General features: G+C 39.4%; 1 protein-coding gene across 1 annotated transcript in view; it reads right to left on the bottom strand.

Annotated features, from left to right (window-relative positions):
* Positions 1 to 12827, bottom strand: part of LOC103727558 (ovostatin homolog) — a 49198-nt gene that overhangs the window by 8432 nt on the left and 27939 nt on the right. Inside the window, exons 20-27 of the mRNA XM_008825492.2 lie at positions 12602 to 12731; positions 9955 to 10073; positions 8562 to 8613; positions 7003 to 7086; positions 5654 to 5830; positions 4887 to 4968; positions 4147 to 4303; positions 1361 to 1435 (exon numbers count right to left, since the gene is read on the bottom strand). Of these exons, the coding sequence (XP_008823714.1) occupies positions 1361 to 1435; positions 4147 to 4303; positions 4887 to 4968; positions 5654 to 5830; positions 7003 to 7086; positions 8562 to 8613; positions 9955 to 10073; positions 12602 to 12731 (876 nt within the window). The remainder of the gene's footprint in view (positions 1 to 1360; positions 1436 to 4146; positions 4304 to 4886; positions 4969 to 5653; positions 5831 to 7002; positions 7087 to 8561; positions 8614 to 9954; positions 10074 to 12601; positions 12732 to 12827) is intronic.

Consider the following 12827-nt stretch of genomic DNA (forward strand, 5'->3'; position numbering starts at 1 on the left):
ATTATTACAATAATATTATTACAATAAATTTGAAATATCATTATTAGTATAAAAAACAAAATTTAAGTAATAAGAAAGTAATGTTTTAGCTATACTGTACATTTCTTCTATGTATTAAAACATACAATTTTTATGTGTGTATGTATGTATGTGTGTGTGGTGCATGTATGTTCTTATCCATGTATATATGGGTGCATGTATGAATGGTGACCAAATGACAACCTTGGCTGTCATTCTGAGGAATGCCACTGACCTTCTTTGTGGCAGAGTCTCTCTTTGGCTGGAGCTGGCCAATCATGCTAGCCTGGCTAGTGGGTGAGCCCCAGGGGTCCTCTTGTTTCTATTTGTCTCCCCAGTACCAGGATTACTAGCACACACCACCCTGTATTTTCACATTTTTCTAGGGATTGAACTCAGGTCTTCATGCTTTCAAAGCAAGCACTTTACCAACTAAGCCATCTTGCTGGCCCACATACAGTTCTTTTAAATCTATAGTATTCTATTATAATGCCTTAAATAGAAGTTTGCATTTCTGGACAATCTTCATGATGTACTAATGACCCTGAAAAAGCATTAGAACAGGGTAATCTGCCATATGAATTGGAACCACAGTGAAAATGCTTACTCGGTGACTTAGAAACGGGTCCAGATTATGGCTTTACTTGGAACAGAGGTTCATATTTCTGGTGATGGTTATTTTTGTTTTTTGAATCAGAGTCTTGTTACGTAGCCCAGGCTGGGCCTCAAACATCATGATTCTCTTGCCTCAGTTTCTTGAATGCTAGAATTATGGTGTGTGTCATCAGGCCCACCAGAGCAGATTGTTCTTAACCTGAAGTTCATGGTTGAACTTCAGGAAACATGTCAATACCTGAGATCACTTGAAAAACTAAGTATGTGTGTGAGTGTACTCAATCTAGGGATATCTCAATCTTGTTCATCAAAGGCATCAATAACCCCCCCTCCAAAAAAAAACCTGAACAGCATCAATTTAAAGGATAAGTAATGGGGGCTGGAGAGATGGCTCAGCATATAAGAACACTGATTGCTCTTGCAGAGGATCGTGGTTTAATTCCCAGCACCCACATGGTGGCTAACAACTGTCAGTTAACTTCAGTTCTAAGGGATCCAATGCTTCCTTCTGGCCTCCATGGGCATTGCACACACATGGTGCATTTATATACATGCAGGGAAAACATACATACACGTGTAATTAATTAATTAATTAGCTAATTAATTAACTTAAAGGATAGTAAAGAAGTAAATATCTTGGTATTTTATCCTGGCTAAGAATTTTGAATCATTCTCAAAGTAGAGTCTAAGGAGTTAACTGAAGACAAAAGACAACAGGAATCCATACAGTGAAATTGAGCCCAGCTTCAAGGAAGGCCGTGACGACATAAGCAGTAAGTACCACTTCCTCTTCATCTCCACCCTGAAAACAGAAGAGTAGTGAGCCACAAGGGCCACAGGACACAAAAGAACAGCCACTTTTCTGAATGGAGATTAACTGGGAAAGAAATGCTTATTCATAAAACACTTTAACATGTAATTTTCAAATTGAATAACTAATAGTCATGCTATCTGAGCAATATTCTACTAAAATCCAATGCAATAATGTGATAAAACATTAAAATTTTCAGTATGTTTAATGTTATAAATAATAATTATTATGTGGCCTGGTGGTAACCATACATTCCAAGCAATTCATGTGATTCTTTTGGTATTAATTTAAAGAAAGCAGGGGCTGGAGAGATGGCTCAGTGGTTAAGAGCACTGGCTGTTCTTGCAGAAGACTTGAGTTTGAATCTCAGCACCCACATGGCAATCTGCAACTCTAGTTCCAGGGGATCTGACCCTCTCTTCTGTCCTGCTCGGGCACTGCATGACATGAGTGCACTAACACACATGCAGACAATACGCTCATAAAATAAATAAATAAAAAAATGTTTTTAATTTAAAGAAAGCAAAGAAAAAAGTTCTGATGGAATGAGACAGAAAGGAACTGAAAACTTCCTGAAAATTCCTGAAAAAGTCCATGAGGAAGTTACAGTTGTCAGACTCACAGATGATTATAGAATACATTAGAAAAGCATTTAAAAATCACATGGATTAACTGGATGTGATGGTACACACCTTCAATCCCAGCACTCAGGGGGCAGAGGCAGGCAGACTTCTGTGAGACTGAGGCCAGCCTGGTCTACATAAAGAGTTCCAGGCTAGCTGGGGCTACAGGAATACCCTGTCTCAAACAAAACAACAACAAAAAAGTCACATGGATTTCACACTGACTATGCATAAAATTTCCTGCAGAGAAACAAAAGTATTAAGTGAACCAGTATCCCTACAATAGATCATGGTTTAATATATATATATATATATATATGAGCTCCAACTGTAGCTGAGGAACTACTGGCAGCTGATCACTGCTGAGTAAGGAAGAGTTGGTCTTCTTCAGGGGAGTGACGCTAGATAGGCTGACCAGGTTCCAGTGAAGAAACTCACACTGAGGGATATCTGGGAACAGAGACTTGACTCGATAGGCTTTAACATATTATGACAGAATGTGTGAGGTCAGGTGGGGAGGGTATAGGAGGGTGCAGATGGGGAGAGGATCTAAATATGATGAAGATGTATTGCATGAAATGCACAAAATTCAACAAAAGTATATATTGAATACACATACATATAATCCAGGCTGATCTTGAACTTGCTATCTGAGGATGACCTTGAACTTCTGATCCTCCTGACTCTACTTCCTGAGTGCTGGAATTAAAGGCATGTATCACCAATCCAAGTTTATGCCTGGTACAGTTTATATATTACTAGTGGATCGAATACAAGTTTTCTTACAATGCTAGGCAATCATTCTACCAACTGAACTACATCCCCAGCCCAAGACTGTAATTTTAAACTTCAGTAGTAAAACAGGGAAATGAATTTAATGGGTACTATAGTTATTCTGATTAAAATAAAATTCAGACTGACTGGCATTTGGATCCATTGGTCTAGTATAAAAATCCCTTTTTACCTATTTAAGCAAGGGGCAACCTCTTCTTTTGGAAAAGAAACATTCCTTAGGAACTAAGTTGTCAAGGCACCAATAACAGTATGTGGTAAACACTAAGGTAAGACATAGGACCTAATTCATGATGGATTAGTTCCAGGCCTTCCTGCGGATACTAAATATGATGCTTCTAAACTCCCCTATATAAAATGGGACAAATGTTTGCATATAATTTATGCACATCTCCATATTTTAAATAATCTCTGGATTATCTAAATACCTAGTAAAGACATCTTCTTCCCAACTACATAAGAGAGTAAATCAATTTGGAAACAGGTTGCATAAAAAGTAAGTTAATGCTCACCCATATTTTGAAGTGGATTAGATATATTGTATTATCTAAGATCAGGAGGTGGGGTGATTATAAAAGATAGAGAAGCAAAGTCCTGATAGGGAATTCTGACCATCTAGAGGGAAGCAGGAAGGTTAAGGGAACAAAAGAGATGGAGGATGTGGTGGAGGTGGACCGCTGTATTTGAAGAAAGAAAGTCAGAAGGAAAGGACACCACCGCCTACTGGATATGTGTATGCACATCTCCACATGGACAGGGTGAGTCCTGTCAAGGATACAGTTCAACTTGTTTGCACTGTGGTCCAGGGCAAGCTTAACCAACATGCTTTTCATCCAGAGAGTGTTGGAAGAGCTTGCTTCCTTGGACGTTCTAGATACTCTCCCTCAAACTTGCTTGCCATTCATGAATAGGAATGAATTTATGTTCCTCACACACTCGAGATGGTCTCCTTTAGTATATGTTTAATTCCAAGTTTATAGACATTTTCTCTCTAGATTCCCTTCTCTCCCCTCTTCTGTTCCCAGTTAAATTATCACTGAAGCCTGGCTCTACAGAAAGGCTAAAGGCTGAATAAGTCAAACAAAAGATTTATGCAGTTATGTCTAGGCTCCAGTTAAATATTCATGAAGTAGGAATGATGCTCTTGACCAGGATGCAGGAGATGTATGACTACAGGACACTTGGAAGGTGTAGCACACACAAGAAAAGATTATGTACCAGATGAGGTGGGGCAGTGAAGGGAGAAAACACAGAAGGACAAGAAAAGGCTTGTCATTAGTTTCTTACCTCCCAAGCATTGTTGACAAGCTTGTTGCCCCTTCTAAAGCATCCATTTGATCTCTGCTTGCTTGAAAGCCAGATTAAAGTCTGTTTTGGGACTGTGTCTTCAATGAATATATATTCCTTCATTCTCTCTAGTGTCTTGAAAGTAAGGGCACTGAGCCTGTAATGAGGATCACCATAGCAAAACTTAGGGAGAGAGATATAAATTATTCAAAAAATGTTGTTCCCTTTGGGTAATGCATGCATGTAGCTTGTCTAATGTTGACTGCTACAAGTCTTGATTGACAGTGACTCTTTCTTTGAGGTCAGTAAAACATGAATAGCAATCTGCAGAAATGAGAGTCTGTAGCTTTTAGTTGCCCTAAGGTCTCACTGTGTAGTCTATCCGATTACATGAACACAGAGAGAGGACTGGTATAATCAGGTGCTCTGGGACCCTCTAGTTTCCCCTTCCTGAATCTAAACAAGACTCTGAGAGATCAGAGCATGATGTAAAACTTGTCACAGACTTGATAAGCTGTGTCATCATAGAAAACCACTGTTAAACAAATTTCAGGAGTCTGTGGGCATATTGTTGCATCAAAATGAAAATAATCAAATCTTTGAGTTTTAGTTTATTCTCTGTAAATCTACTTTCAAACCCACTTTGTTGGAAAATCCTCCACTGAACTCTAGCTGCCCTCACATTCTTGTAAACCCTGCTCAATTTGTATATTACCAAAAATAAAATTTCTGTCTCTCACCGTATGCTTCCTTTCTGATTCATCTGGCAAAACATGCCGTATGAACCATCGGAGTTTTTGAAAGTCAAGTGCTTCTGATAGCCTAAAATAGAACACAGTAAGAAGCTATGTTATAGCCCAAGAAAGAAGAAAAAGAATGATTTGGTACAATCCTGGGTTTTGATGTTAGACAAAGAAAATTCACTAGGATGATCACTTTAGTTTCTAAAACTGAGGTTATCTCCCTCTGTACAGAGAGACTACGCCAGGTTTAAAAACTGGCTCATCATTGATACTTACCAATCAGTGCCTTACCAATCACTTCACTGAAGTGGAACACAACTAGGCAAGTGGGTCTAGGAGTTGAGAAATGAATCATTATAGCCACTATTAACTACAACAACAAACAAGATTTTATAATAAATATACATTTAAAAATGAGTTCATAAACAGGGCATGGTGGCACAAGCCTTTGATCTAGCGCTCGGGAGGCAGAGACAGGCAGATCTTTCTGAGATCAAGGCCATCCTGGTCTACATAGTGAGTTCCAGGCCAGCTGATGCTACAGGGAGACCCTGTTTCAAAAAGACAAAAAACAAACAAACAAAAAACAACTGAATGACAGACACAGATTTTAAAGTACAAAGAACACATAAGTAGGACTCGGAGTACCTGAAAGGTCCTCTTCAGCTTCACCAGAGGACCACAAAATAAGACTTAATGACATTTTGATACGAGTTGTAATTGATTTCTTCCATTATGGTCTGAAACTACTTCAGCAGTCTCACCATTAGATAGGAGAAGCAGAGCCTTAGACTTCACTTCCTCCGTCAGCTGTTCAGTAGCTCTCAGGTAGTCGAGAACATAGGTATCAGAGGCTAGTTGGGCAATATTCTGCTCGCCACACCCATAAGGCATTTGGAGAAGGCTCTCCAGATTCTGCATTGCAACTCCAAGGATGTCCCCTGAAGATAGAAAAGGTGGAGAGTCACAGCGCTTATGCTCATTTGTGCTTCCAACTCAGCATTAATAACTGTAGGTAAAACAGAAACAGTGGAGGCTGGAGAGACGGCTCAGGGTTTAAGAGCACTGGCCACTCTTGCAGAGGACCTGGGTTTGGGTCCCAGCACCCACATGACTGCTAACAAATATCTATAACTCCAGTTCCAGGTGAACCAGTGCCCTCTTCTGGCCTCTGCAGACCCTGCATGCACACGGTGCACTTACACACAAGCAGGCAAAACACTTATAGATATAAAATAAAAATAAATAAAATATTTTTAAAGGGACACAGTGGGAGTAGGAAACCTTTAAATTGAAGCTCCAACATGTAAATAAGCTCTTTCATGGAGGAATTCTAAAGGGAGGGAGCTCTGAAAAGTGGAATTAAAGGAGTTTCTGCTATGAAAAATATTTCTGAAAAACTCATTACCAGAGAGAGAAAGTTTGGGAACAGTGTCTATTTGCTTGTTTGCTTCTGGTTTTTGTTTTGAGAAACTGACCCTGTGAAATACAAACTGTAATCCACTCCTCTCTAAAAGGTTTGAATGATAATGACAAAGACGTTTGCCTTTTTAGGAAACATATTTCACTTTTTACTGAGAAAATTCCCAGTACCAAAACAGGAAAAGTTTATTCTGAGGCTCCAAGAGGTAAATTTAATATTCCAGATTAACAGGTTAGAGTGGAATCTTTTGTTTCCTAATCACCAGTTGTGATCTACCTGCCTGAGTGCCTCCTAGGGCTGCAGGTGTCTCCTAGGCTGCAGGTGTCTCCTAGGGCTGCAGGTGTCTCCTAGGGCTGCAGGTGCCCCCTAGGGCTGCAGGTGTCTCCTAGGGCTGCAGGTGCCTCCTAGGGCTGCAAGTGCCTCCTAGGGCTGCAGGTGCCTCCTAGGCTGCAGGTGTCTCCTAGGGCTGCAGGTGTCTCCTAGCCTGCTGGTGTCTCCTAGGCCTGCAGTTCTGGAAATGGTGCTGCATCCTTTCAGGTCCCATATTGAAACAGATCTGAACACAACTTCCTCTGATCAATAGCTTCAGACAATCTCTCCATTCTGTTAATTTACAACTTTTTTTGTGTGTGAGAGACTACCTCAACCAAGATTTTCAAATCACCATGACACAAAATTTAATGATTTTACCTACAACGGTGACAAAGGACCTGGCTGACCCTTCTATTACATCGCTTGGCAGCTGCAAATCTATTTGCTTCAAGGCTTTTGTACCTGAAAAGAAAATAATGCAATGATTTCCTTTTACAAACAATAGAAGTGAAGGGTTTTAAAAATATTTTATTTACTATTTTTATTTTTATTTTTTTATTTATTTATTTTTGGTCTTTTTGAGACAGGGTCTCCCTGTAGCCCCAGCTGTCCTGGAACTCACTATGTAGACCAGGCTGGCCTTGAACTCACAGAGATCCGCCTGCCTCTGCCTCCCGTACTGAGATTAAAGGCGTGTGCCACCATGCCCGGCTACTATTTTTATTTTTTATCTGTATGAGTGTATTGCCTGCATGTGTATAAGTGCACGCATGTCATACAGTGCCCAAGGAGGTCAGAAGAGGGCGTCAAATCCCCTGGAACTGGAGTTATAGACAGTTGTTAGCTGCCATGTGGGTGCTGGGAACTAAACCTGGGTCCTCTTCAAGAGCAGCCAATGCTCTTAACCACTGAGCCATCTCTCCAGCCCCAGAAGTGGAGTTTTTAAATAACTGCATGAAGAAGAGATATCATTAATTATTTTTGCTTGCTAGGTGAAATGAAATTGAGAATTTGGGCTGGTGGGATGGCTCAGTGGGTAAAGGCAGTTGCCAACAAGTCTGACACCTGAGTTCAGTTCTTTGGATCCACAAGGTAGAAGAAGAGAACTGACTCCTATAAGTTGTCTTCTGACCTCCACACATGCTGCTACATGGTATGCATGTACTCTCAAACATAAGTCAATAAATGTAATAAAAAAATTTAAAAAAATTGAGTTTGATCAAATTTAGAGAAAATGGTGTTTAAGTCTTTTAGACAGTGGTCCCCATTCCCTATCAGTTCAGTGCTTAAAGTATGTACAGAAAAATGTAAAAGCATAAAAACTACCGATTATGGTGTATGGGAAGCTCATGGAGTGATTGCTCAAAGACTTTGAGTAAGCATTAAAATCAGATTACCAAGGGCCAGATGTGGTGGTACACGCCTTAAATCCCAGCACTGGAGAGGCAGAGGCAGGCTGATATCTCTGAGATTGAGGCCAGCCTAGTCTACATAGCTAGTTCCAGGGGCTACACAGAGACCCTGCCTCAAGAAAAAAATTCAGATTACCATTGACAAGCTACGTAATGCTCATGATGGCCACAAACCAAGTAACTAAGGAGAAGTAACAAATCTACAACTATTTGATACCAAGTGTATAAAGCAAACATGTTCATGTTGTTTGGACATCATCCTGGTTTTTCACTGACAACATTGACCAACAATCATATAAACATAGGAGATGGAGAAAATAGGCTGAGGTAAACTAATATCATTTAGATGACCAAGAAAAGATTTCATAAGTATACTTTCTATTTTCTAAAACTTAAAGTAAAAACTCCAAAGAGGAATTTTAAATGCAATCATCTCGCAAGTGGACTCATGCTAGAGGGAGGAAGCAAGCCTGCCCTGCTTACAAATTTCTCTAGGACAAGTATCTTCGTATCAAGCCCCCTTACCTTTTGTACAGATAAGGAAACTCTGGGTTGTTTCTTTTTTAATACCTTCAGGCTGTTAGGGAATAAATAAAAAAAGAGAAAGAAAAAATAAGTTTGGCTAATCTTTCCATGAAGGATGAGCAATCAAGCCTCAGCTCCCTTAGGTGTGACTGGTTCAAGGTTGCTCAGAGATCCACATATTGTCCCCATCCTTCCCATCTGGAAGCCACTGTACACCATCCACATCCCTTTAGGCTCTGGCTCTCATAGGTAGTGCTATGAATGATATTCTCAACTGCTCTGGTCTTGTCTAGGATCTACAGTATACAAAGTGTTTTGCAACGTAGGGATGTGCTGAAGGGGGGAGCAAAATGCTTCCTGGTTAGCACTGATTTTTATTGAGCTGTCAGGAACTGCTCACAAGCATAGGACAAGTAGATTTCTCTCCTGGACTTTAGGATTAGTTAAAAAGGAGAGGTAAGGCGGGGCTGGAGAAATGGCTCAGCATTTAAGATCACTGACTGTTCTTGCAAAAGACCTGGGTTTGAATCCCAGCACCCACATGGTGGCTAACAGCCGTCTGTAACTTCAGTTCCAGGGGATCCGAAGCCTTCTGTGGGCACTGCATGACACAGATGCACTTTCCTACATGTAGGCATAACACTCATACACATGAAACAAATATTTTTTTTAAAAAAGAGGCAGGAGGGAGAGCAGGAGATCTACAGGCTGCCTCATGAATCAAGAGAAAACAAGAAATCATAAAGCTTATTTGGGAAGTGATCATCTTTTGTGAGGTACTAGAGCTGTTCTGTTTGTTAGTCGTTTTGTTTTGGAGGTGTTGGGAATAGAACCCAGGGATTTGGACATGCTAGGCAAACACTTTCCCACTGAGCCATATACCTAGTCCCTGGGTGAGGTATTAATTAAAAAAGGATGATTTTATGCTATTGTAATTTGTTTAAAGTGAAATGTTTGTGTTAACTACATGCAGACAATACACACATACACATAAAATAAAAACAATAAAAAGTTAAAAAAATTTTTAAAAAGTAGCTTTGGTCAATTAAATATTTTCAAGAATACCGTTTAATAGTTAATCTCTTAGACTTTCTTTCTTTCTTTCTTTCTTTCTTTCTTTCTTTCTTTCTTTCTTTCTTTCTTTCTTTCTTTCTTTCTTTCTTTCTTTCTTTCTTTCTTTCTTTCTTTCTTTCTTTCTGAGACAGGGTCTCCTGTAGCCCCCTGTAGCCCCAGCTTTCCTGGAACTCACTATGTAGACCAGGCTGGCCTTGAACTCAGAGAGATCTGCCTGCCTCTGCCTCCCGAGTGCTGGGATTAAAGGTGTGTGCCACCACGCCTGGCTAGATATTCTGTTTCTTATCAGGAAGAACTTGATAGTTTCGTACGTACGTACCTCTACTAATAAGCTTTTGACCACTGTGTCTTTCCAGTTGACATTTTGTTGCTCGGTGGCTTCACTTGGGCAGGTGCTACTTTGTTTAGATGTAGCAACTACAGTAATATTCACTTTACCTGGAAAATGTCAGCAAGTTTAAGCTAGAGAGCATTGGCTCTTTCTAAAACAGGAAATGATCCAAGTCTGTGAATCACATCTTGAATTGGATGAATCAAATTCTATCATCACATTTAATGCTTAGTTCAAAATAATTTGCTTCTTCTGCTTGGAGATATGTGATAGGTTTTGTTTTACCAATTTCAAGATTCCCAGTATTAAATAAGTTACTCATTTACTTACTTAGAACTTAAGAAATTTTAAGAAAGATATTCTATGAAGTCAACTGAGCTGACACCTGGATATTGTTTACAAAGGGCCATAGAATAACAAAACATCCAATAACTGGGCTTCCTAACGTCCTAAGATCAAACAAAAATAGTAAACTATGATACAGCAGAAGGGGCATGGAATTAAAATCAAGTGCTAACAAGGAATCCATTGTTTTTCACTTCTGTGGTATCACAGTATATAATTAAAACTAATCTCCAGTTTCCTTGTTTATAAAAATTAGAGGATTGGGGTTGGAGAGGTGATTCAGCAGTTAGCACTGGCTGCTCTTGCAGAGCACCTGGGTTCAGGTCCCAGCACCCACATGGCAGCTAACAACTGTCCCTAATTCCAATTTTAGATGATCCAATACCCTCTTCTGACCTCATGGGCATTGCACAACACATGTCTACTTACATGCACACAGGCATTATACTCGTACACATAAAATAAATATAATAAATTAATTTTTTAACTTAGAGGATTAGAAAAGCTTATTTTCAAAGCTTAATATGACCTGTGTGCCTATATAAGTAACCAATACACCATCCTGTTTCTTTATAGTGAGTTTTGTTTATTGGTTTCTTTGCTGCTTTTAGGTCTGTGCCTCCTAAACAATGCCATAAAACATACAAGCTTGTATGGTATTCTGACTCACTTTCCAGAGTGAGATTTCTGAAGATACTACACAAATAAAAATTGACAGTTTAACTCCAGTAGAAAAAAAAAGTCTGAGGCACATCACTAGCACAGTAAAACTAAAAAAAGCTTACACACTTCACTGATGAAATAATACAATGAATACAAGACATGAAATAAAATAATTTTAATGTCATATTTTTTATATTTTATTTTTAAAATTTTATGTGTATGAGTGTATTGCCTGCATGTATGTAAGTGCACCCATGCCGTGTAATGCCCATGGGGGTCAAAAGAAGGTGTCAGATCCCCTGGAACTGGAGTTATGGACGGTTGTTAGCTGCGATGTGGGCTCTAGGAATTGAACGTGGGTCCTCTGTAGGAGCAGCCAGTGCTCTTAATCACTGAGCCATCTCTCCAGCCCCTTCACATCATAATTTTTAAAATTTCTTAAAGTAAATATTGTGTACATTTAGCCTTCCTTCTCTACTAAACTGTTCAATGTTATCCTTCCCCTACATTATCAACAAGATATTTCTAAATACTTTTCTAAGTTGCCAAATATCAAGACAACAGCGTCTTCACTGTTTGATCCTCCTCCAACTGTTCAGTATTTTGCTGTCTTGTGATATATTTAGTAAATTTAGTAAAAGAAAAATCCCAGTAATTCCCATAATTGATGATTGTTGCTGAGGAGAAATTTTTGTAAAAGTGGAATTTATGTGAATGTTGGATGAAGAAGCAAATGAAAAGTACAAGAATCAAGAGAGAATTGAAGAAGTGTGGCTTGGGGTTGGAGAGACAGCTCAGCAATTAGAGCACTGGCTGCTCTTGCAGAAGACCCAGGTTCAATTCCCAGCACCCACATGGCAGCTAACAACTGTCCTCCAGTTCCAGGGGATCTGACACCCTCTTCTTTCCTCCACAGGCCTTGCACAACATGGGGTGCACTTACATACATGCAGGTAATACACTCATACATATAGAATAAATAAATCAAAAAAGAAATGTGGCCTTCATTTGGGATATGATATGTGAACTTAATAGATCGTGCCAATTAGCATTTATACTGTTAAATCTTATGCTTTTATGCAAATGAATTGTGATTTCTTCTTCTACACAGTATTAACAATAAAAAATATAAGAATTTTGAGGGACTGGAGAGATGGCTCAGTGCTTAAGAGCACTGGCTGCTCTTGCAGAGGTCCCAGGTTCAATTCCCAACACCCACGTAGCAGTTAACAACCATCTATAACTCCAGTTCCAGGGGACGCCTTCTTCTGACCTCTGTGGACATTGCACAACACAGGTGCACTACACACATGCAGGCAATACACTCATACACACAAAAAGAAAAATAAAAAGAATAAATAAAAAAGAATTTCTAATGTACAGCAATAAAAAATGAAATTAAAAATACACAGGAGAGTGTGGTAGTGCACACCTTTAATCCCAGCAGAGGTAGGCAGATCTCTGTGAGATAGAGGCCAGCCTGGTCTATATAACGGGTTCCAGGCCAGTTTGGGTTACATAGCGAGAACCTATGTAAGGTTCTTTTGAAAATGAAGGAAAACAGAGATTTTTTATAAAAACGTGGGTAGATATTTTTCACTTAAGATACAAACATGGAGCTACTTACCCAGTTTCTTTGGAAAAATGGTCCAGACATATGTTTTCCTTTCTCCAGCCTGGATAACATCACTGCCATTGTTATTCAAGGTGTTGATGCTGGCTTCAGAATTCTGAGATACTTCTAATTGGACAGAAATCTAAAAGAAGAGTGATGATCACAGGGACAAGTGCTTTAAATCCTCTGATGCTGCCTCTCCATCTCTGTCTCTCTCTCTCTCTCTCTCTCTATATAT

The sequence above is a fragment of the Nannospalax galili genome, unplaced genomic scaffold (assembly GCF_000622305.1).
Source record: "Nannospalax galili isolate Female #2095 unplaced genomic scaffold, S.galili_v1.0 scaffold589, whole genome shotgun sequence".
Lineage (NCBI taxonomy): Eukaryota > Metazoa > Chordata > Mammalia > Rodentia > Spalacidae > Nannospalax > Nannospalax galili.